This window comes from Tetrao urogallus (genome assembly GCF_951394365.1).
Source record: "Tetrao urogallus genome assembly, chromosome: 6".
Lineage (NCBI taxonomy): Eukaryota > Metazoa > Chordata > Aves > Galliformes > Phasianidae > Tetrao > Tetrao urogallus.
The window spans coordinates 13416208-13442916 of NC_136819.1; the positions used below are offsets into that span (position 1 = coordinate 13416208).

Sequence of the window (26709 nt, forward strand, 5' to 3'; positions counted from 1 at the left end):
TGTTTCGGTCTTTCTGAGCAATAACGAGTTGCTATAATTTTTGTTCATCAACAGAATCAATGTGGAGCTTTGGTAGGTTTTGCCTGGTAGAACACAGCCTGTCAATCCTTGGGCTATTACGAGTGGTTTTAGAAGAGTGCATTTGAGACCAGTAGTATAGATATTGCAGTCATGTGTTTTCTTGGATGTCTGATGAACTGAATTTCCTTCCAAGTTCCATTTAAAGGAGAAAGGTGGGAAGAACCCAACCCAACTTTTACCACATCAGGATATATCGTCTTCATTTCTTCCCGGCACGGTCAGTTGCTCGTAGGTTGGCAGGGTGTTGTTTGGGAGGAAGAGATCTGAATTAATGCTGTTGCCTTTCTGAGATGACCTGTTGTTCCCTTGATCCCCCTGATGACTTGAAACCAGACGATGCAGCATCTCAGTAATGAGGTTCAGTTTCTGGTCCATCTGCGTAACCTACAAAGGCAAAAGGAACATTTGTTTACCATCAGCATGTGAGAAAATTGCAACAAGCCACGTGATAAACATGCTGCATTAAAATGATACTTTTCTTAATTAGCATGACAATAACTTCTAGGAAGACACCAGAGATTCACAATCCTATGAACTGTGTTAGGAATTTAATGCAATAGGTCAGAGCTGGATGACAAATGAGCCCTCTTAATTCTCATCTGTGGGATGTGCTCTGATAGTCATTTTATACCTGAATGAATGCATGATGCGTGAGCTTTCAAAGAGATGTGCTGGGACAGAGAACTAAGTCCCAGAACTGAGCTTCTGTGGTTTTTGTTGCTATTATTGTGTCCATGTTTTTATAAAACATTGTAAGCTACCAACGTGCCTTAATGATATCAATATGCTATAGTAAACATCCCCTCTACTTACAGTGATCTAATCCACGCTAAGCCAGGACTGACTGACACCCTCTTTGTTACATTTGGGTCTAATTATCAACCAGGCCACAAAATGCCCCACGGATATTTTTGCTGATGCAAGTGCATAGCAGCTGCATTCTGTGGCAAGGGGTGGAAGTGGAACATGATTTAGTTTTATTCTGTCACTGCTCCAATGACACGGCATTCACCAGGATCGCCACTGGAATTATGTGATGCACAGCAAATTAGAAACTCTTTTAAGGTGAGTGAAAGCAGACTTTAAGACTGGGGACCTGCAGAGGAAGGTTCAGAATGCTTATTTTCTTCTACCTTTGATTATGGTGATGTTTTTTTTCTTTTTTTTTTGTTTTCCTTTTTTGCCATTCTATTAATGCCAATCTGTAGGTGAAAATGTAATGAAAAATCAGCATATCGAAGACAGATTAGGTTATGGATTTGTCCAAAACTTAGATTAAACTTGGAGTACATTTGAAGTTCTCAGAAGAAAATCAAGAACCAAATATTTCTAGGAGCAGCACAACATAGGTCTCCAGTTTCTTGTATTTTCCAGTCAAAAAGTAATGTGTACTATCCCTTTTATCTGGCATGAAAAACCTTCTCTCTGCTCTGACTCACATGTACTGAGCCAGATGTCCTGAGGGGAAGACGGGCACTTACAGCTACAATCTGGCCAATTTACAATCATGCCTACTCTGCCCATTGGCATGGCAAGCAAGCAAGCATTCCTCATGGAAAGGTGCTTGTCCTTCCTGGATGAGAAGAGGCTCGGAAACAGGGCAGTGGGAGCCTCCTTATGGCCTCAAACTCCTTGCCCCAAGCATAAAGAAAAAGCCACAGTTTTGCCCTTGTAGTCTCGTATCCATCCACAGCGATCCTCAAACACTAAGGAAACCTCTAGGCAAGAAGATGTAATAGTTTTCAAAAGGGAAAAGAAAGTAAGCAGAAAAAAAACGTGATGGGAATAAATTGCTGCCTCAAATATCTGCTAGAAAGTAGTGAAAGGCACATAAAACCGCCAGAAAGAGCATGAGTGGGAGCAATTTATATGTGCCTGGCTACCATCCAAGTATCACACAGGATAGTAAAAGACAGTAAGGCTGAGCAGAACATCAACAAACCTGGAGGATTTCAGCAGAAACTAAAATGTTTTTCCACTGTAGAGAAAATGCCATTTTTTTCAAGCACTTTGTACAACTGGTAGGGAAGCAGATACAGTAATTTAAAAATATGAGGTGCCAGAGATTTATACTTTGCAGCTGGTTTTGAAAACATTAGGCAAAGCACTCTAGATGATACATGAAACACTAGTAACTCTGGATGGAAATGGCTGTTGAAAGAGGAGATTCTACAAAAGAGGAAGCTGAAGAACACAAGTTCAAGATTTCTAGAAGGAAATACAGATGGAAAATGGAGCAGATCATCGGGTTTTCATTTCATCAGTGTTTGTTCACTTCCTCAAAAAAGGCATGCTTTGCACTAACAGCGCCCATCACAGATAGCAAGTTCACGATGCTCCGAGCAGGACGGTATGAATCAGGGGTAACATTTCTCATTCCTGCAATGCCCACTGCTCAGGCATTGCTTGCTTTCTGAGACAGCTGCACTGGAAGGGCATTTCCTCTAACAAGAAATGTCTTTTTGCTAATTATTCTGAACTCAGTAAGGGGATTTTTATAGGGTACTTTTTAATTTGTGATTCCAGGCAGGGATTACCAGAGAAAACAAGGACTGAAGATATATCTGGAAAATGTACATTTATGAAACTTTTGCAGTGATGAGCTATTGAACATGACAGTAGATTGGACTGAGATCTGGATAGTCCTTCAACAGCTGCGCATCTTGGTGATGAAGTACTGGGGAGAAGTGAGATGTGAATACTCTTGCTGGGAAATAAATTCCCAGAGATAATTGTCTAATTTTTCTATGGAGTAAGGTTTGGCTGCTGCAGCTGTGGCGCGCAGGAGGCCCACAGAAGCAGAGGCAGAAGCTAATTACTATTGAGCTGAGCCATACGAGATAAAAAGCAAAGACCTAACCTCATCTTCCCTGTTCCTGTTAATTGGTGAAGGCCTCTAGAGCCACAGCGCAACAGTTGTGCAGGAAGATACAGACAGCTGGTTGCGTGTTGCTTTCTTGTTTCACCAGCTTTCTTTCAGATAAGGAGAGCTATTTCCCAGAAGTTCTGTGCCCCTTACAGGCCTGCTCCAAGACATGCTGAAGCTGGCAGGAGGTTTTGGCAATCTCAGGCTTTCAGTAACTTCAGTGGACTCTAAATCTTGGACCGAATGGTTAAAACCAAGCAGTAGCATTTTTTCTAGATATTACAAGAGAGACAGAAATTTTAATTTCTGTACATTGCTTTGCTTGTGGTTCTTAGGGCTAGACCAGAAAAAATGACATTTGCAAATAAGACAGCAATGGGACAAAGGGCCCCTGCCCTTAATTATGCCAAAGCAGGATTCTCTGCTTAAAGGACAAGACGTTCTAAAGAGCGAATCAAAAGCCATCAGAAGGCCATTTATGTCACTGCAGGTCTCTGATGTGGAAGAATAAGTGCCTTGCTGGTGAACAGCCTTGCGTGTTAGCAATTCCAGTATGCTTTCTGCCAGCCAAATACACGTCCTCAGAAATACTCTTCACTTGTTTGCTGTAGAGAAAAGTTGCCATAATATTAACTGCTTTGGACAACTCTGATCTCTCCACTTAAAGCAGAAAACAGTGTTAAATATATAGGAGAATAACTCAGACTGTTTCTTTTACAAAAAACTAAATTAGCTCTTTCTGGCTGACTTATGCTTTATTAGAAGTATGAAACTTGCCTGTTCAAATAATTTATATACAAGTAATTTCCTTTGTATTTTGTAGACAGTGACAGGACAAGGGGGAATGGTTTTAAGCTCAAGAAGGGAAAGTTTAGATTGGATGTCAGGGGCAAGTTCTTTACACAGAGAGTGGTGAGGACTTTTTCTATCTGTAAAGAAGCCACAGAGGCATACGATTGCCCTGATATCCCATACAATAGACTATAGGCAATGACATAGCTCCTGTGAGCCACAGGGTCCTTTCAGGTCATGTTTTCATGAAAAGTGGTCCTCTGTAACTGAGTTTAAAATGACTTCTACAAAGGCATCAAAGGCATTCCAGGAGGCGTTAGTGAACAAGACTACAAGACTGCTCTTCTGAGAGGAGGAGAGAGCAAAATAGTGAGCAACTGATCTATTAAAATTCCATAGACAGTCACATACTATTCATTTAAAATGCATTTTACTCGTTCATAACAGACCCATGATATGATTCAGGATACAAAATGTCACAATGAATTTCTTTCCTTGTTTCCTACTCCTTCGCCCCCCCAAAAAAGAAGCCTGGATGGCTCCAGGGACAGCTGGAAGACAATCTCCTTCATGCACCACTGTGAAAGAGAAATAAAGAAGGGTCTGGAGATCCACCCCAAACTTGTTACAGGGATTTACTGGGAAGGGGTAAGGGTAGCAGGAAACACAGGGCCAAGAGGAATGGTGTTTTCAGCCATGGATATTTAAGATAGTGGGGCAGGGGCTCTACTGGTGGTTTCTTAATAAGGAGTCCCTATTGCACTGCAGGCTAACAAACTTTAATTGAAAAAAACATGACGGTCTCTTTATCTGTGCATCCTCTTAAGTGGTTTTGCAAAGAATCCTTCCCATGTTTGCTATTCAGTACTACGCTTGCTGATAAGCTAGTGTTTTATTTCAGAAAACATGCACAAAAATCCTTTCTGTTAACAAAGCCATAGGCACACTAATGACTCACTCAGAGCAAAAATAAGAGGGGAGAAATATTCCAGAGCTTACAACACATGTTAATGACAATGACACAAAGGAAGGTATCAGTATCAAGCAGCACTTCAGAAAACACTGAATGCATCCTTCAAGCTAAACATCTCTTTTTAAGGTGTGGTCATAAATCATTCATTCTTTAGTGAGATTCATCCTATGTAGGTACTGTTCTTAAAAATATTTGAGGAAGTTTTAGAGAGCAGCTTCCCTGGCTCCTCTTCTTGCTAAGTCCCTACACGTCGTGGTATCTCAATATTTCTAAAAGCTAATACCTCAGAGATTTCACGGTCCCATGAACAGGAACAAAGCTAGGAGTGGCTTTTCAGAAAAGTTCAAGGATATATAGGAATCTGCACAGATTTCCTTTGCGCTTTTCTTTGCAGCTGTGATTGAGGCAGGAAAGAACAGCAATTTCGGTATTATTAAAGAAAGTCTCTTTCTTCAGGTACACTGTTTTTCAATAATATTGGCAACATTCATTCTTCCATTTACAGCACGCAAGATTCCAGATTCTTGAGAATCCCCTTATCAGAGCTTCTGGCTTCAATATGTTTATTTTGTTGCCAGAGATTAGGCAGTGTTCTTGCTGGAGGTTATATACTAGTCGTTGAGGTGTTTATAGGAGAATGTAATCTGCATGAAGGAAGATTTGTTCTCCAGACTGTCTGTACTTTCTCTTGAGAGTTGTCCAAAGAAGGGAGTATGTGTGCGGTGTCTGGGGGAAGGATAGAGGAAGTGGAGCCAGTGAGAAAACACCCTCCTCTAATATAACATTACTCCTGACTAGAAAAATATAAAGGCTGAGCTTCTGAGGAACTAAATTAGCAGGTTTTGTGGGCTGCACATGACTAGTCAATGAAAATACTGTATAAACACTGCAGCCACTGTCTTAACTGACAAATAAAAGTGACAAATTTGAAAAGACAGCATCTTAGGAAAGTAAGGCACTTGTTACACACTGTCCTAAAGTCAGCTCCTTTGTATGCAGTTCTCAGGGCCAGTCTCCTCTTAGTTTTTTAATTCTTTTTTTTTTTTCTTTTTTTTTTTTCAGTTGCTGGTGTCTCCTTCTGACTCTGTACCTCTATGGTAAATTTTTTCTCCCACATTTCTCAACAGTGTAAGAAAAAAAAATGGATTTTTGTTAGTAGTAACCCCTAAACATGACTGCTAATTCTCTATGAATCAGTGTATGCTGCTCCGTGATTTCAACAGAGAATCATGACCTGGGACTGAGAAGAGACTTCTGAGCCAGTGAGCCAGGACTGGAGCTCAGGAACAACTGGGATACCCGAGGCAGTCATCTGTTCTGATTCTGCAGGAGTTCCCTTGAAATCAGAGCAAACTGCTACTAAAAAGAGGCTTGACTTAACACAGGGAATTCCCAGTGTGCACTGTACAACTCCAGTTTTGTCACATTTTTCTTAATTGTATTGGAAAGTAAAACAAATTGGTAACACTAGCAACACGTGGCCATTTGATTAGTGACTATAACGATTATGGCATTTTCATTCATTAGAAGAATTTTGTCTTGATGATGCAGCACAAGCTTTAGGATACCAGATATTCAAGCTATAGAAAACAAGAGAAATCAGAGGGTTAATTTATTAATTCTTTGTTTTAACTGCAATTGGGAAACCATCTTTTCCTTTCCAAATGTCCTTTTCCCCAAGTAAAAATATCTTTTTTAAAAAAACATTTTCAAAGTCTCTGACATCTCTGGCTAGCAATGTGCCTCGCTCTGTTTCTGTCCTGTGGCTTTTCGTTATTTTTAGAGGACTGTAGATTGCAACTATAATGACATTTTTCAGATTAGAAGTCTCCCTTGAATTCTATTCAAAACTGCCAATAGTAAGAAACATGCCCCAACAGGTCAAAAACTCAGAAAGTGATCTGAAAAAGTCACTCAAGTACTGTGTAACAGCAATCTGCTATCTGTATCATATATAGTTTACATGTTAGCCAGCACAGAATATAGGCCACATATTTTGTAACTGCCATTTTCCTCTCAGATGAAAATTAAGATAGCAGCCTTCAGTGACAGCAGTAGTTGAAGAAGATATTACACAATAAAACAGCAATCTTTAAGCTATCTTTGACTATTTCCAGCCAGTTACACACAATTCATCTTTATGTGAATAAATGCTTCTGGATTTGAAGCTGGCAAGGCATCAAACTATTAAACAAGACCTACAAAGAAACAAGTGACAACAACAATAAAGGAGAGAAGCTGCACAGTCACCTTCACAAACTTACACGGCTGTAACTTGCTGATTGACTGAAGGAAGGAAAGTAAAATTAATAAGCATTACTATTACTCTCTAACAAGGAGGTTGGTAAGACACTGCCAAAAGGAAGAATTACTCACAGGAGAGTCAATTATACTTGTCCACAAATGGTTACTGAGTACAAGCCTCAAAAAGTGGCAAAAAGATTTTGAGCCTACGGTTATTTTAAAAGTGGAGAAGATTCAGAAAGATCAAAGATAAAAGAAAGTCAGGGTTGGATGACCTAAAATGGTGCTTCTAATCAAGCAAGAAGTGAAGAGGAAGATGGAAGTGATAAGAGAAGAAGGGAAGAAGTGGATACTGAACACTGCTGCTGCTTGAGAAAAGAGAGCTGTGAGTGGTGGCTGTGGGTCAGTGCTTTTGTTGTTGCTATTATCAACTTCTTGCAAAAATATCTGGCTTATTTAAAACACCCAAAAATATTGGAAATCAGCTCTTCCTGAGAATCTTCCTTCAGTTCTAGGTGTAGATTTGGGCTAAGAAGCCTATCTGAATGCTGACTGCTCCCAGAACACCCAGGCCAGTCCTGCTGCTTCACAGCACTGAATGCATGCCCAGAAGTGTGCAATGCTTGCAGATCTATTGGGCATCCAGAGGGCAATAGCTAAGCAATTAAAATTTGTGGTTGACTCTTGTTGTAGATAAATGAGACGTGACTTAAAACACATGGAAATTTTTAAGTTAGGACCATGTCCAAAATCTACAGTCTTTGGCCCAGCACAAAGGATACAGCTTTTTTTTTTTCCTTTTTTTTTTTTCCTTTTTTTTTTTTTTCACACAAAGGTCAGAGACTATTTTTTAACTGTTTCCTTTAAATGAGTGGAGTATTAGAAAGTGAGGTGTTGAGGAAGAAGGGAGTTTGGAAGAGTATTCTCTTCTGGGTTAAACCAGGAAATTGAAGTCTAGGGTCTTGTCTCTAAATATAACTTTTATCATAAGCTAAAAAAGAATATAAAATCTCTCTATCCAATTAATTGAATACTTTGGGTTTTCCAAAGATTTCGTTATCTTCATCTACTGTAGTCCCACCTTCAGGAAATGATATCTCTTCCACCCATCACAACTTTTTTCCATTTCCACTTGAAAATTAGGAACAATAAGGAACAAGTTGACAAGAAGAGACAGATTCTTTCCTTAAATGTGAATCAGTGGTACAAAAAAGCAGGAAACATTTGTGTACCCACAAAAAGGACCAGGCATCCATCTAGCACCATCATTCTAAGCACTTTCCCATGATATGCTTAAATTGCAATCCAGCATTATGAAAGATGTCAAACAGGCTGGAGATAACAAGAAATGTAAAGGAAGTATTGGGCAAAGAAACCAGAAAAACCCCAACAACTTATCTCTGTGTAATAGTTTGAATACAGCTATAGAACAAATGGCAGCAATTAGTGCACCCTATATCCAAAACATTGTGAACCTTAGTGCATCTGTACAGCACCATGCTGCAATACATATGTACTACCATTTTCATCCAAAAAATGAGGCAGTAAGGTTACTGGCAAGGCTTCAGATTTACTACGCATCTTTAACTGGAAGGAAGAGATCTAAACACATTTAAAAACCATTTTCCCCATGTTGGGTAGATCTCAAAGCACTTTTCATTTTTTTTTTAATGAAACAGAAGGTTAGAAAACTGGTTACTTTCTGATTCCCAACCACATTCATATTCACCAATACATTCCTACACCGCATCCTTCTGGTTGAGCATCCCAGTCCCTATCTGCAGGGGGAAAAAACAGACTGTTCAGCTAACAGGCATTTATATTTCAGATGCTCCAGTTCCACAGATGTGAAGAAAACTCCCTGTGGAACTTGCCTCTGGAGGACTCTCTTTGCTGGTTTACTCACGGCAGTATAGCCTCTGAATATCACTCCATATTTTTGTTGTCAGAAATTTGGCAATCAGACAACAACTTTCTCCTGGCTGTAGATTCCTGTTTCAAATGTGGAACAGTGGCATATTTACAACATGTCAGGCTTCAAAAAAAAAAAAAAAAAAAGAAAAAAAAAGAAAAAAAAAGAAAAAAAGAAATAGACCAAACTAACATAAAAATATGTACAAAAACTCTTTTTCACAGCAAAATAACCCCCAGACCTCCTTGCCAGTATAACCAATTAAGCAAAACAAAACTGACTAATCTTGACCTCTCTCCAAAGGGGAATGTTTTGTTTCTTGAAACCCTGGCTCTTGCTCTCATATGATACTGGGACTATGACTAATAACCTCTTGCTGGAGTACTGCTGATAATTTCACCATTGAGTAGCTGCTCTAGTTCTGGATCATCGTAGTATGCACTGAAGCTGCCAAGATTTTATTTTTAAAAAACAAAGAATAAGATATACGTTCATAGCCCCCAGAGCTAGGAATACATTTTTCAGTTTTAACTGTTAGGCTTTGCCTGACCATTTTTCCTCGTCCTCGGAACTGTTATTTTTCAGATGCCTGCTAAGAAATGGTTCCTTTTTTCCTTTCTCTCTCTAAAACACTTTTCCTAATTCAAAACAGATTTGTGACTGCAGCTCTTTTCAAAACAAATACGCCATGCATCACATTGAGTTAGGTCAGCATTGCTTATGTTAATGTTTCACACTTCACCCAAATGAGGCGTCTACACTCCTTTTCAAGGTAACGTGGCCATGAGGTGCACAGCATTTTCCAGTTGGAATAGAAAGTGAGACACATCCGCAGGTTACACATCTTAAAGCAGACATAAATTCCTTCTTACAGTGGAAACTAGTTGTCTACTTCAGCTGTGGCACAACCATCTCAGCTCTACACCCCTGCCCACAGCAGGCAGACAACAAGAACCAACTCAATAAGTTCATTTTAACTTTGGTCACTGTCAGTATGCTAAAGGAAAGAAAAACAACAAAGCTCAATCTGTGCAAAGCTTGTGAGTGGAAGTTAATGCAAAATACTGTAGTGTAGCACTGCTACTGCTTTGAAAATTCAGTCTTCTAGCTCCTTTCTTTGGGGAAGCAGCATTGGTAGTAAGAAGGTGCGGTGTGCAAGTTTGGTCAGAGTGAGAAACTTGCTTTTATGGGTCTGATAGAATTGGGTCCCTTATTACACCATAAGCCAAGAACCTGAAAATCAAGGGTCATTTTAAAAACTGTTGGCTGGCTTTAAGATAAAAAACATTAACTCCTTTCTACCCAAAATCAGCTTACAAAATTAATAACCATTAAATGACTTCTGCAGCAATCAAAAATCATCGGGGAGAAGGAATGGGGAGAAAAAGAGAGAGAAGCAATTATAGTAACAGTGAGTTTTGGGATTCCCTGAGGGCTGCTGGTAATTAAACCAACGGCAACATGAATCTCTGTTTGATGCGGTCATTAATTTGTTTTCAAAAGAAAAATCTTTAAAAAGATTCTTTCAATAGAAATTTTTAGAGAACAAGCTCAGCATGAATAATTAGACCAGAAATACGTGATAAATATTATTACAGAGAAGTCATTTACGGGCCATGGCATATGCAGGTTAGAAATCCCAGTGATAAATAAAGCAGCAAGCTTGCACCCATTCTGAAAACACAAAACCAGGGCTGTACGCTTGTATGCTTGAGTTAGTTCCTCAGAAAGGAGGCTGCCTCTTGTTTTTACTATTGCATTAAGCATTGAAAAAACACACAGATGCAAGATAGAAAACTGCAGTGGGTAAACACAGTATAATGAAAGAAAACCACACACAGTCCAAGGGCACTTTTCTTTTGCAGGGGCCAGCACAAAGATCAAAGGTGAAGTCTATTGGTGATAAAAATGTCTGAGGGCTCAGTCCTCTCCCCCACCCTTCTTTTGGCCATTCACTTCTGCTGAAGTCATACCCTTAGACATGCCTCCTTCAGAATATTCAGAAAAATAAAAATGCTTTTGCTTCGTAGAGATGCTAAGCACCTGGCAACACCACTGAAATCCAGAGATGCGGGTGCTTTGTACCCTCCAGAATCAAGTTGCCCCAGACTCCTCAAAACTGCATTTCGTTTATTTCCTGACTACTTCAAGAAGAGGTATCTACAATCAGTCATGTGCCAACAAATAACCAATGAGTGAACTAGAACCTAGTATGTTTGCCAGCAGAAACTCACGTTTAAAAAGAAAAGAAGGCTGTCGTGACATTATTCATAAAGGCGAACTGGTAGATCTTACGGATACCAGAAGCAAGACTACAACAAAGGCAACCAACTGCTAATGAAGAAAGGTTTTCACTCAAATTTCATGGGTCATACAGAGTTGTTACCCATGCCTGCAGGAGTTGAACAGCTCTGCCAATTGAATTTTGGGGAAATTATGTGATTATTTTGTTATGCATTTTGTAGTTTTGGGCATTTTTCTTTCAATCCCAAGTTGTGGAGCCAATCAGGTACGCAGGAATATCAGCTTCAATTTCCAGAGTTAGCTTCAAACCAGCCTTGCTGCAGAAAAAAAATCTCAAATATAGGTTTTCATTGCACATCAAGTCTCAGAAACAAAATTTGAAAGACTAATATTCATTTCCTTTTTTTTCTTTTTCTTTTTTTCTTTTTGCATAAATACAACTTTACAGTTCTATGCCAATCCCTTAACACTCTGGGGTCTCAACAGCTTTTGAAAACAAAGAGACACACCATTTGGCTGCCCCCAGTAACAAGTGCTGCATGGGTTAACTTTCCAAATTAGTTCTATTGCAGGTTTCCCCCTGGTTTTGAGTCAGTTAAAATACCAAGGCTCTTCTCCATAACATTTTAAGCTACAATGTCTTCAAAAGTAAACAAACGTTTCTGATAAAATAACATGTTTGAAAAATGTAATGGATGACAAAGATAACAAAAAATCCTTAGTGCTTTTCTTTGTCAATAGCTTCTTCTAGGAATAGAGCCAGGCTGGGCATTTATTTGGACTGGTAAACTATGACTCAAAAAGCAGCTCTATTGGCAGTGTAAGCAACTGCTCAGTGGTGGAAGCAAAAGGCTCACAGTCTTTCCTAGCTGATTAATCATCATGACAGGCTTACAGATTAAATGATCTGCCCAGCTCCAGATGTTAGATGTGCATCCATCTCTTCTGGTTCATAGGCAGTAGCTTGGATTGCTCATTCTTAAGATAATGATGACCATTACTGTTCAAAACGAAAAGGATTTGGGCTTTGTAATTTTATCCTGCGATAGAGGAGACTTCTACACAAGATAACGCAGCACATATAGTCTAGACACAATGAAATACTTGAAAATCCTTCGGGTAGAGGTGGTGACAGTCTTGCACATAAAGCTTTGAGATGTTTCTCTCTCCATTCCCACCCCCTACTCGAACTGCTATCAATCACACAAAGGAGGAGCATGGATATGAGCAGGATCTTTCCCCTCAAGGCCCTGCTAGTAGCTGTAGTAGCCCTTTTTATATCAGTAACAAAATGTACCTTCTCTGAGATGGGAAACAGCACAAAGTAATGCTCCCCAGCATTTACAGACAGGAAACAAAGAGTAGCAATGCGATGACAGCATGGGAGAACAACATGGTGGCAGAAAGAAAAGTTGGCTACCCAACACTAGTGCAGCCAGCTGGCTTATTACAAGTGTAGAGTCCTTGAAGGACTTTCAATGACTGCCAGTAATGTCGTTTTAATTCTCATCAAAAGCATTTCGCTTTCGTCACCACAGAGCCACTGGCTTGGGCCTCAGTCAGGGAGGCTTTCATGAGGATCTCTCTGGAGAGAGAACATCAGGGGACCAGCATCCCACTGCTGAAGCAAGCTCTAGCCTGCTGATCCTGGAGATCCATCACTTGTGTTCTTCAAAGCCATACCCTGCTGTACTTAGAAGGTTACCACACATAGTAGTTTAGCTGCAGGCATTTCTGATTTTCTCTCTGCCTACTTCCCTTGAAAGAGTGAAAGAAGTTGCTAGAGAATTACTTCTTTTCTTTTTTCTGCTAGCCTCTTTTTCTAGGTAGTATCTTTTTGCAATCAGCTTCTCAGCAGAGAATTTCATTGACTCTGACCACAGAAAAAAAGATCATCTGACAGTGCCTGCTAAGGACTTCACAGATTAAAGCGCTAACAGTATTCTGATTAAATGAAGACATTTTCATCCATTTTCATGGATGACTTTATGTGATTCAGCTTATAATTTTAGTTCAGACACATCTGCTCTGTAAAGTGAAAGGAGTTTAACTCAGCCTCAAGCATCACAGTTCCTTTCGGGTATCAGTTGTTCCTTTTTCTTTACAGTATCAACGCTGTTGATTTATATATTAAAGGAACAGTATTTTCAAACCAGGAAGTAATCTTCTCAAATTACACCTTATTTTAAGACAGAAGCTGAACGATGATGGGAATAGTAAAAATAATCAAAATGCCAAGTGCTTCTGTTTTCACAAAGCCTCAAAATGCTTAGGTACACACTGTTCACAACCCAGGAAATGGAAACAACAGAAGGTGAAATGACTTGCATGAAATCCTGCAGAAGGTGGCTGAGAATTGGGAACAGCATCCACATCATCCCAAAAATCCCAGTGACCACATCAGGGCATCACTCTAGATGGGACGTGGACTGCCACAATGATACAAGAGTCTGACACTGCCTTTGAGAAGCTGGTTTACACAGGAGGCAGAGGTCTGGTTGCACTTATTCCTCTCTGGCTCAGACAGAACTTGCAGTGTACTCATGCAAGTGAGAAGACCATGTGTGACCAGCTCTCTGATACGCATTATTTATATAACAGTTCTACTGACTGAAAAACTAATAAATCCACAGCTGGCAGATAATGTGCAGACATACAAACACATCATCACAAATATCACTTTATCTTGATTCTTTGCTGGCTTTGCTGTTTTTTTTTTTTTTTTTTTTTTTTTTCCTCCTCCCTGCTGCAGCACAGCAGAACATCTAGAAGAAGTACAGTAGCAAAACAAGCCTCTGGCTAAACTTATTTAAATCACAGTGGTTCATTCAGGCCATTTCCCCATATAGGACAGTCACAAGGCCTAGGGATGAGTGTCATTTTCCAGGGAAACATTTCTAGATGAATATTTCACATAGATCAAACTTTGTCAAACTCATTTGTACATTGCAGTGCTGCAAGGTAATCGATACCTCCTTCACTCCAAGTGCCCTCCACTCCCAGATCAGCTTTCCAGTGATGGAGACCCATGTAGGTAGGTCTCTCTGAAAGTAACGCCTCCTATTTATTTCCATGGAAACTACAACAGATACAAAGAGCAATTTCTCAACTATAAAACACAGTTTTTCAACATAGTCACCACCATTAGTTATGCATTTTTGCCACCAATGAACAAGAGCCTGCATGCCATGCTCATAAGTATGTGCACTAGCAGAGGTGACCTGTTGATGAAATGCACCACCCACTGCCTCACTGTGCTCACATCCACTGGATGGTCTCCACAAAAGTTCCTCAAGTGTTAGTGAATGTCAATGGGTGCCATTTTTTCTGCACTGAGGATTTCAATTCCTTCACATTTTTGAGGAAGGAAGTGTATGCGAAGAGCAACCTGAATCCAATTTTTGACTTTTTAGCTGCCTCGTTACTTGGCTTTCTGTGTGCTGTAGCACAGGTTTATTTTGCAGAGTAGGCTTTGTTCTTCAGCCAGGTGTTAACTTTCGGCCATTTTTTTGTTATGTTGTGCATCATCAGCAGTGATAGTAAATGAACTGCCATAGCTCAGTCTGTAGCTTTCTGCCCATAACACTGCACGAGACAAGAGGTCAAAACAAGGTTTCTTCCTTGAGTATTGTAACCACGGACTATTTATAACTCTGTGTATATCCATGCCGGACAAAGAAGCTTTCCATGTGTAGAAAATGACATGAACTCAATCTTTGCAGACAGTCCCCAAGCCTAAAAACGCTTTTGTTAGTACAGCGAACACCTGTACTAATTATGCACTTCACTCAGTCGGGGGTCATTGCTCATGGCAAAGGTTTTAAATCAGCCACCCCAGGAGACAGACATCATTACACGGCTCGAGCAGTCGCTCTGATGCCACAGAATTAGGCAAACCTGGAAATACACTCGGACTCTGAAGTCTGTAAAAGTGAAAGGCTGTAACGCTTCACTGTTGTGCACAATACGACAGTTTGGATGAATAGAGAAAATAATCAGACACAACTGCTGAAATCTGAAGTTTAACATTATTTTTAGATTTAAGCATACGTTCTCCTGACTTTCATGTAAACTACATTTTTTCATGCCTCCCTGTATATTCTCGTGCGTGACCCAGCAAAACTTGCAAATGTGAGAAATGTCAAATAATGTTATTTTATTCATGTTGTGATTCATAGCTGCTATTTATTCACCTAAAATTATGCTGGAACTTACATTCCAAGGTTGGTGTTACATTTTCTCACTGATGTAGCTCCTCATTAGATATCCTCAGCAGACGGTCCCTGCTCACTTTGCAGTGCTGCTCATCAGTGCTGGTGCTTCCCTAAGCTTGCGAAGGTGTTAATTCTCTGCTGCCTTTGGCAAAGGGTATGCACTTACGCCTGCTCATTACTGCTTACAGAGACGTACCTGACATTCTTCATTATTCTTCTGCCTGTCATTTCTGTTCAGAAATGTGCACACAATATGTACAAATGAGTTCATATGTGCCGTATGCTATTAGGCTTTTCAAGCTTTGATTATATACAAGAATGCTGTCACCAGCTTGACAGATAAGGCTGCTCCCAGGCTGCTCGTAATGCTGTTTCCTGATTTTCTGCTCTCCAGGACAGAAGATCTCAGGAATAACAACATGCAGAACGAGAAGAATCAGTTTAATACGACATACGAAATGATTTGGAGTGTCTTGATGAAGTGTCTTTGGAGTGTCTTACAACTTGGGTTAGTCTATGAGTCTCACAGGGCAGAGGGGCAGATACCTGCACTTCGCTTTCCTCTACTCCTAATCAGACAGGCAACAATTAAAATTCAGATTTCTCTCTGATAAGCCATCTCGGGTAGGGGCTTGCTTCAATTCTGTACAACTCCAATGTTTCAGGCGTTCCTCAGTATAAAAGCAGCATTGCCTCCACCAGAGGAAAGGAGCCCTGGGTGACTGGCAGATGGCGTGGGCAGGGTTCTCTATGGGGCTGTTTACAGCCCTCAGCTCTGGCAGCACACAGCTGGGTAATTAAATGGGGGGGGGGGAATTGTTCAGAAACAACAAAGAACAGGAGGGAGCAAAGGCAGAAAAATCACTGTGCGAGGGCAGAAAGGGGCCTTTTAAGAGTTCCACGTTTTCACAACTGCCTCCTGTGTGCATGCTAAAAAGGTTTTCAGGGATGCAAATCACCAAATACACAAATTCTTTAGGAAGCGCCTAGGAACTCCAACAAGAGCATTTGATCATTTAATATCAAACCACCTCCGTGTTCTTTAATCTGTGCTTCGTCCTGCACATTTGCAAGCACACAGTATAGACTTTCACAGACACGTATATGCAAAATTTTCCTGCCATTTGCATGACCCCTTTCAGTCAGATTCATTAGGCAACATTAGGGGAAAAATCCCCCGAGCTCTGTGTATCCCATGAAGCCCTCTCCCTCCATTGTGCCTCAGCAATGAGACATGTTTTGCAACAATGTCTCCTAAACATACAATAGTCCCAATTTGCTTCTCTTTCACTCCAGAGTAAATGAGGAGTAAATCTATTGATGTCAATGGGATTAAGGTAATATAAATGGCCTGAAAATGAGGATCGCTGTTGGCACTTAGAAGAGAACACTCCAAAGGCTTATCCATTCGCACACAACATATCCCCCACAGCAATGGCAGCATCACCGCAAAGACCTCGCGGTACTAAATGGTGCCTTGTTCAAAGCACACCCTTCCTCCGTGCAACACGGCGACGGTGTTTCCACGTGCTCTCTCACCAGGCAGCCCCACCGTGCAAATCCTAACCGTTTACTTCTTCCATTTCTCTGTCATTCAAATTTCCTAAGCCGCACGCACGGTTTCATAGCAAACACACTGCAGAAGAAGAAACCCCGCCCAACCTGGCAGAGTGCGATCCCAGCAGCTATGCTTTCGGAACACAAATCACAAAGTTTTCAGTGCACGCTGTGAAATTAATAGCAACCAAAAGGTTATCTGAAGAGTAATTAAAGAAATAACGTGTTTGCATTGTTCTTCGCTAAAACAATCCCCGAGACCGCGTGTAAAAGTCCCCAACTGCAGGACAATAATGAGCTTGTGAATTAGGATTGTAAATTCCCTCTGCTGCGAATGTGGGAGCCATCAGGAGCACACATGATTGAGTCAGCAGTTACCAAGACACATACATACAGCACAGGCCACTTAAGTCTCAAAACTGCCATTTATCATTTCCTGAGAGAACAGTTTCTTGGCACGTCTCCTCTAAAAACATTTTTTTTTTCCAAAACAACCGACCATTCCAGCAGGCTATGAATACCACTATAATTTGGTCTATTTTTCATATCGAGTAGACGATGGGCTCTGGTTTTCGTTTAATTAAAGAAACCTTCTTTTCAGTTTTCCAAGCTTTGCTTGCAGCAGGGCAGATACCACAACGAGCCAGCTCGAAAATAGCGCCCGTCGTAGAGCGAACCCTCAGAAGATGGAGCAAAAATAACTGTAAATACAAACACAGCTCCAGGTCGTAAAGCCCAGCACACACAATCCCGAGCTCAGACACGCTGCCAAACTTTTATCTGCGGTGCAAATCACTGCTGTGGGCTCAACTGCAGTTTGGAGTGAGGGATGTGCAGTGGTCCAGAGCTGCCCACCAGAGCCCCGAGCCACTCTGCTGCAGTCAGAGCTGCTCTCTCGCTGCCTACGAGCAGAGACTGATGGCTGTGAGCTGTGAGAGCAGAGAGGAGCAGACCTTGCTGTGAAAAATGACTCAAATAGATGAGATAGAAAAGGGGTGGGATGGAGCTCGTATTTTCATTCCTGTTTTATACATATGGAGCCGAGATACAGAGGGATTAAATGTCTTGCCTGTGATCACACACAAAGTATCTGGGGCAAAAGCTAGGAATTGAACCAAAGTTTTCAAGTTCAAATAAACATCATCTTCCTTCATTAACCCTGTGCTCACTAACTACAAGGCCCACATCTCTAGTTGCAAGCTGAAGCAGTAGAGCCACATGCTCCCTTTGGGTATGCAGGGCCTGAGCACAGGAGGGGGAACAACGTGCACTGCAAGCATACATATTCCCAAAGCACTACTGGCCTCGGGCTTTGCTTTAGAAAAATCAAACTTAGGGAAAAATAGTCCTGGATTTTGATTTCCTGTTTTGGGAAGGAAGTCCACATTCTGCTATTTCTCTGCAGATTTCTCTGTGCAAACAGCCACAGAAACAACAAACTGTTTCATGCTTGAGAAAAAAAAAAAAAAAAAGTAAATAATCACTTAATAGATTTCTCTAAACATCTGACCCACAGTTCACACATTCTTAGTTAAAAAAAAAAAAAAAGGAAAAAGGAGCATTTGTAATACTGTTCTACTAAAGAAGGAAAGAGCAACATACTCTTATACCAGTGTAGTATATATATAATATACTATATTAATCCTGAGAAGACAAATGTTGCCATGCTATCTTCCAGATTGCAAATCTTCAAAATGGGAATGCAGGCATCTGAAGGAAAGTCTAGCAAGATTAAAAAACAATAACAATAATATGGGCTAAATTGTGTGTCTCTTCCTAATGTGCTCAGAATGTCTGAAGCTTTTAGGCTGAAACATACCCCAAAACTTCAGTATGAGAGGCCCAAAAGAGAAAATCCAGATTAGGTGGTTAAAACCGTACACCACAAAAACAAAGTCTTGAAATGAGAAAAGTCTTATTAAGACTTAGTAAGGATCCAAAGTACTCCCAGCGCCCAAGAACAAGCAGGTGAGTACACATCATAAATCCCAAAAGATGTTTACATGGAGGACAAAACATGTTTTATTACTTGGCTTCAGAACCACACTTCTGCTTACCAGGGAAGAGGACTGCCATTACTTGCCCCCATCAGTAAGCAGTTTCTGTTGTAAAGGAAATAATGGCATACCACCATTTCTTTATTTTGATGTATTTCAAGTGGAAAATTCTTTTCTTTTCTTTTCTTTGCTCAGGGATATGGTTTATCAGAGGGTTGTTAGGGTGGTATAGTGAGGTTGCGGTTGGACTTGATGATCTTTAAGGTCTTTTCTAACCTGGGCAATTCTATGATTGATTCATTTAATTCGGAAATATTATTAATACTGATATTAAATGGTTTTAGCTCCATAATGAATGTTGATAGTACTGAGAGATTTCATTAAAAAAGAAAGTGAAAAATAAACTGATGTGCCTAAAAGTAATACAAAGACAACAAAATAGCTGACATACTGCATTTCAGAGTCCTTGGATCAAAATGGTTAACACAATGAAAAAGTCTAAATTAATGATCACAAAAAAGACCTACTGAAAATGCTGTCAAAGTAACACTGCTCACATGTGTCAAAAGTTTCTAATGGAAGCTCAGTTTTTTTCCAAAATGCTATTTTTGCTACTTCTATCTAAACTATGAGATAAAGCGTTTAGAAGTCTCTACCATTTGAATAAAACCCCAACATGACAAAATTGTACCATTTCTCAGCCTTCACTTGCCATTAGTGTGCCCTTCCTGAGATGTTGACACAAGTGCCTGCTCATTTGGGAAGCACTTTGGAGCTGGCCCTGTAGAAATGCCTGTCATTAGGGCTATCACTTTTAAAATCATTTACAAAACTGAAGAATTTCCTGTTTCTGTAAGTGGCTCTAACTAGCTCTTTCCAGCAGAAATCCCTGGAGAAGAGAATTGTTTTTCTCTCTGCAGAACTGCAAGTGCTATCGCTGCAAAAAAGGGGGATTGCCAAGAGGCCCTTGGGTCCTTCTCTACCTCCAGCTTTGCCTAAGGTGAGCAGGGAGCGAGCCCTGCCCACCAGCCATCCACACTCTGTTTTAAGATCAGTGTGTGAAAATACGACAGGATGAGTCTCCTCTAAACCAGTGAGGCCTTTGCCACAGACTTTAAAAAAAGAGAAGTACGGTCAAGTATAATATGTATATATCTATATTTTATTCACAAAATATTTACTTTAGGATTAGGCCAGGAGCATTCAGGTCAGGGCTGGCCCTAAAGGCACTTCAGTCTCAACAGTCAATTAGTGTCAATGCGAGTCTACTTTTTCAAGTTCTGATAAAAACAACAACAACAAAAAGGTCTCCCTCCAAGTCTTTCAGTTGTAGAAATTGATGGAAAAGATGGAAATTAGAAACCCATCCAATTATTAGAGGTAAAAATTTTCCATTGAACTCCTCTGTTGTTCAGTTTTGGTGATATCAGAAACCACCTTGATCCTCTAGTCCAATTTGTTAGGCCAGTCTTATACACATTGATCTGATTACCAGGGAAAATACAGAGGGAAAGAAAACAGTATGAGCTGGTCATGTGGTTTTATGAGACATAGGTTGAAAATCCTAGCTCTGATTGTCTCTTGGGGACTGTGTTGCACTCCGGCTTACCAAGAGTTTACCAAGAATACCCCAGCTCCAAAAGAAATGCTGTGAGATCCACAACTCAAACAGGATAACATCCAGCTCTGCCACGCAACATGGAATACTGGCACAAACTCACAACCACTCCTGACCAGACAAACATCAGTAGAAACACCGTGTGGTAGAAACACAGAGGGAATCTGACATAGAAAAGGAAGATGCTGATGACTGCAGAAAAAAGGGAAAAGGCAGAGCAACTCTGGAAAACACAAAAATGGGCTACTACCTTTGGAATGGATCTCGCTTGGGGATTTCAGGATGCTCTGCACAGTTCACACCAATGCTTTCGACATCATTTGTGTTTAAGGAGTCAGTATGGACAACAGTTCCTGGATAGGAATACCATGAGGGTATGCCTCACGTCTGAGATGCTCTGCAGAAACCTTTACCTCTGCTCCCTATAGGAATCTCCCCCTAGGCCGCCTGCCTGGCTGCTGTAGAGCATCTCTAGATATCCGTCCTCTTGTGCTAGAGAGTCTTATATAGCATTTTTAAAATCCTTTTTTCTAGACAAGCTCTCCACTCTGTGCAATTATGACATTATTTCTGATATGAATGGCTCTCATTGCCACCAACCTCTTCACTGCTTTTTCCCCAAAAGAAAAAATCCTGGTTGAAAACCAAAACAAATAATAGATTTTTATCACACAGAATTTGTTAATAATACTTTCCCTGAAATAGTTCCCAGGCCTTTCTTAATGCTCAAATAAAGGCCCAAACATTTATGGCCAGCGCTCTAAGCCAACTAATAATTTATTTGAGCCATACTGAAAAGCTCAAGAGGGATTCTGAATGAAAAATATAGTGAATAAACTGATAGCCAAATACTGCCTTGGAGCTCTGCCACTGTAATACAGAGGATGCATGGACCAAGACATATACTGAAAAACAGTCAATCAGATGATTGCTAAGTCTTGTCAGTCTGAAGCAGAAAAGATCATGACTTTTAGTAAACTGTGAGCCTTAATATTTCCTGACTCCTGCGGCACACAGATGACTGGGTGTTAAACTCCTACTGCTTTAAAGGGGAAAAATAAGAAGAAGAAGAAAAAAAGATATTTAATCGTTTGACAATAAGATAAGAAAGGCAAAACTTAGTGCTTTCAGAATTTCATGGGAAACTTACCACATGGAGAATTCCCAAAGATTTTACTGAGTGTTAGAGAATATGCACGCACAAACTAAGGATCAAACTTACTCATATTTGATCAGCAGAAAAAAAACCAAACCAGATTCCTTTTTAAGGCACTTCAGGACTTCTAAAATTGCCCTGGAATACTTAAAACTGATCTTCAGGGCTGAGGCTGCCGTGTTGTCAAACGTAAAATGAAATATTTGTCAACTCTTACAGCTCTTTTTAGAAGTGAAGAGTTTCAGGGCATAGAAAGAAACAATCTTCCCAACTTAGCAGTTTTTTTTAAAGATTTCTTTAAATTCACTATTTTGCAGCATCATGAATTTAAGACTAATGAAAAACTATGAAAAAGGTCATTTTGTAATTGAAAAGATTTTTTTCTTCCTGCTTTTTTTTTTTTTTTTGTCTCATTTTTGCACCATATTGGGCAGCTGAAAGAATCACAGAATCATGGAATCACAAGAGTTGAGAGGAACCTCAAGAGATCATTGAGTCCAACCCCCTGCTAAAGCAGGCACCCTCCAACATGTCACATAGGTGGGTGTCCACATGTGTCTTGAATATCTCTGTAGACTCCACAACCTCTCTAAGCAACCTGCTCCAGCACTCCATCACCCCTACTGTAAAGAAGTTCTCCTGCATGTTTGGATGGAACTTCCTATGTTCGAGTTTTAGGCCTTTACTTCTTGTCCTATTTCTACACACCACCGTGAAGAGCCTGGCCTCATCCACTTGCCTCCCACCTCCTTTCAGATATTTGTAAGCATTTATCAGATCCCCTCTTTGTCTTCTTCTCCATCAAAAAGTAATACCAAAAAATTGTCCTTACAACCTACTGCACGGTAGTTTGTTTCCAGTACTGCAATAGATGGGAGCTTTGAGTTCCCCATGGCTTTGCCTTGGGCTAAAAAGACTGGTTTAGCCTTGATTTGAACCTGCTGCTTGCAGCATACTGTAAGCCCTTCCCATACAGCAGACTTTCAGTGAGGGCTGAATAAAAAAAGCAAAATATTTTATATTTGTGTATTTCTTTTTACAAACAATTTTGAGTGCAAAACCAAAGAATTTATATTCCAAGAAGACAAAAGAATTCTGCTACTCTTTTACCCTCTTTCTGGCTTGCATATAATACAAAAAAAAGATGTGAGAAATGTTAGTTTTAGCATATGAAGAGACGGGATGTCAAAATTGTTGTGGTCTTCGCAGCTTTACTGCACTGAGCTCCTCCCATTAACTATCTTGGGGAAGTTCTGTGCATGTGTGTATGGACATGGGCATATTTAATTGATTGTTTCACCTTCTGGACTACTCAGAGATCTGGAAATTACTTTTAATAAGCACACAAAGAGTTGGAATAATCTCTGGAACTTATGTGAGAGTTTGGAAACTCCAAACTGAGCTAAATATACCAGGAAGCCTAAACTTGTAATTCAGCACTTCTGTTTCTAACTACAACCCAGAATCGGAGATGAAATTACAAGGAAAAACAATTTATAGTTGAAAACAATTCAAGGATAATTTAGCAAGACTAAGGTTTTATGTATCTCAGCTGTACCTTCACTGCATACATTTAAACCCTCCTCAAGATGTATGCCATTAGCCATGTACAGCACTCATCTGTATTTCCCAGGATGCACAGAGTTAAGCACAAAAATTGGTTACGTCTGGGCTCTGGAGCACATTCCATCTGAGAGCTGCAAAACAACACTAAGAAAGATGCTGTAATAATTAAAAGTATACAGCTCGGGCTCATGAGATTTGGTTTAGTAGGATCTTGAGTGAATTGTTTGAGAGAGGTCTCTGAAATATGTAAAGAATTTAACTACTAGTCCCTTAGTTTCACTTCAGTTTTCCATCCTCAGCTGTGCACGCTTTTCCCTGTTGCCACAGTTTCCAAAGCAAAACATACTTCCATGGCTCATAACGACACCGGTGTGGACATAAATGCCTTTTGTCAGCTGAGTGGTCACCTTGGGCTAAGAGCAGCCTACCAGCTACATAGGTGGGAAGAAAACAGATTTACAATTGCAAACGTGGAGTTAAGCCTCCCAAATAGAAATGAACTGGAAGCAAACTTCTGAACTTGAGGAAAGTTTAAATCTGCCTTTTCTCAACTCACAGCACTCTGACTCAATGCTCATCTCAATGGCTCACCACGGTTCGGGGAGACAGGGAATAATATTTTTATTATTCCCATTCTACAGATGGTCGAATTGAAGCCCTGCAAGGTTTATTGACTTACTCCAAGTTGCACAGCATGCTTGAATGGAAGCAGAACCCCAGCTGGCCCGATTCCCACTCCTATGCTTTTAATAATTACACGATATTTGCTCCCTTTAACATCTGATTATTGCTCTAACCAGCATCAAATTTTACACTTGCATTATTTAAGCTACATTTTGTCATGACACCAAGACAAAACTATACATCTATGGACAGAAATTTGGTATCATCTACTTCCATGCAAACACGCATGGGGTCAGCGAGAGAATTCTGGCACTGAGAAAATTCTGCCTGGGTTTTCATATTCACAAGGTGAATTAAACCGAGAGCAGAAATTAGCTGTCAGTGTCCTCACCTTATTTACTGCAGAACTAATAAGACATCACGTTTTAGATGCTTGTTACCGCATACTCCTGTTAGCGTATTGCCTCCCCAAGTACCAAGGACTACTCAACTAACACAGCACAGTGATGTTTGCACCGTATGACTCCATTGCTTAAGCAAATATGAAATAGTTGGATCTTGGCTGAGGTTGTTATATAACAGCAGGAACGCTGCTGAAGCATCTTCCAAAAGTGAGTTATTTATCTGGCCAGGGAGCTTTATTTTTTCTTTCTTTCTGTGCACACTCATGAACCTGACCCAACTTGTTTCCAGAAAAGAATTTGTGATTGTTGTTGCCAAACAATGACTGCAATCATTTTTCTCCAGCCATACATTGAAATTGTGGGGAGGGTGAGGGGGAAGGAAGAGAGGGAGGAAGAAAAAAGCTCTTTTGTTTGCAAGTGTGAAGGGCTCTGTCGAAACATGTCTCTTCGGGGTAGTTTTAAGCTGCAGAACTGATAAGAAAAAAAACAGCCTAATGATTTCCTTCTGCTCAGTGTGCCTACCCCTCTGAGCTTTTCCTTCTGCTCCTGGTGCCCATTAGGAGTGAGATAACTCTTGATAAAAGCACCTCCCATAGCTCAGTGGTGATTAATGCATTCAGTACACTCAGGTTTCCGGGTGTTATAACTCTTGACAAAAACACTGTCCCTATAATTCCTTCCACAGTATTCCTCTGCACTTCCCCAAAGGCTTTCTGTCTGCACGCTGAATTTTCTGAGTGTCTCAGCCTATCTCTGCTGATCAGGCTGTCCAGTCCCAAATTTCTGGACTGGGGGGAAGGGCTGATGCTTATTTTGGGGGGGGGGGGGGGGGAGGGTTCTTCCATTCAGAGCCTGCAGCTTATGGGCTGGGGAAAACCAATGCTGGCCAGAAACCAGCATGGAGAGGATTTAATGAGATTTTTCTTAAAGGCCTAGAAATAAAACCAAGGGAGAACCTTAAGAGTCAGAGAGAAAGTAAAAGGGAGTAGGTTGCAAAAGCAGTGTGCAAGAAGCGATGGAGCATCCGACAGGCAAAAGCTGTCTAGTGCAAGGAGAGGAGGAAAACAAGCCAAACTGTTCTTTCCACACTCATTAATTAAATAAATAACATTCTCGCCAAAAAAGTTGCCAGCCACCTTTAAACTGAAGCATAACGTGTTCGCACTGGATCAGCCCAGGAACGTAGCAGTTCCTGTCCATTCCTGCTTACGGATTATTTTTTCTTTTCTTTTTTTCTTTTTTCTTTTTTTAATTAAAAATAAAGAAAAAAAAAATCCATTGCGTTGGAAAGAATTTTCTAGTGTGTGACTACTGTAATGCATAATAAATCAGCCTGCTTAATCTTTTCATGAAAGATGAACAAAATAGATTGGTCTTGTTTGAGTTTGTTCTATAAAGGAGCTGGGCCTAATCCCTTCATGACAAGTATAGGATCTGTTCATACACTACTTTAGCCATTCTTCTGAGGGAAAAAATGTATCTAAACTCTGGAGCACCCATGCTGCTAATCTCAACACTTAAACTGGTTTCTATCCTACGTTGGGCTAATTTTTGTAGACTGGGCTTTTTTTCCCCTGATGAATATTTCCAAAGAAACAAGCTGAAATGTACAATCAGAAGTAACAGTACAGTTGGCCTGAGGAAAGGGGATTTTCTGGTTTGGATGACATGCAGCCACTGACAGGCACTGCCTGTCGATGCAGTGAGCATCACCATTTTCCCATCCTCTGTTAAGCTGCAGTGTCTCACTTGCTCAAATGGAAACATACTGTGTGCATGACCTACCTTGGGGGTGCAGCGGGGATCAAAAAGCTGTGCTACAGTGGAAGGGAGAGGCTTGGGGGACTGGATATTAACTCCAGAAAGGAAGGAAAAATGCTTACCCTTTCCCTCCTGTGTGCATTGAGGACCAAATTTTTACCTTTCTATTTTGTTTAAAACAGGAACAAAAGCAGTAGGCAGTTTTCTCCCCCTTTTTAATACAGAAATCTGCATTAAGTATACTTGTCCCACCAATCCTACTCAAATTCATCAGTTACTTCTGCAGTAACTTAAGGAAAAACAGGCAGGCTAAGATACGGGCTCATGTGGATGAAAGTATCACATCATCAAGAAACTCGATACATTCTTCCTTTACAAAGTATCTATCAACAATCTCGGGACATCTGGAAACTCTCATTTTCTTTTTGAAAAGGTTTTACTTCTATTCTCATCAGCATTACAAGCAATTTTAGCTTTCTTTTTCTTTTCTTTTTCAACCAAGAAGAAACAACAAGCAAACAAACAAACAAACAAACAAACAAAAAAAACAAAACCACAACCCAAAAATCCAGAAGCATTTTCATGGCCTTAAAGAATGGCCATGAATAACTTCAGAGGTATTTTGGACATCTGATATACACAGAGGCATAGAGTTGGTGGTGGTAAGACAAACCTATGACACTGAAGGAGACAAAGGAAT

General features: G+C 40.4%; 1 protein-coding gene across 1 annotated transcript in view; it reads right to left on the bottom strand.

Moving 5' to 3' along the window:
• Window positions 1-264: 264 nt before the first annotated feature.
• KCNQ1 (potassium voltage-gated channel subfamily Q member 1) overlaps window positions 265-26709 on the bottom strand; it is a gene marked incomplete at both ends in the record, with an annotated part of 327746 nt that continues 301301 nt past the window's right edge. The window contains one exon of the mRNA XM_079537031.1: window positions 265-465. Coding sequence (XP_079393157.1) covers window positions 265-465 — 201 coding nt within the window. The remainder of the gene's footprint in view (window positions 466-26709) is intronic.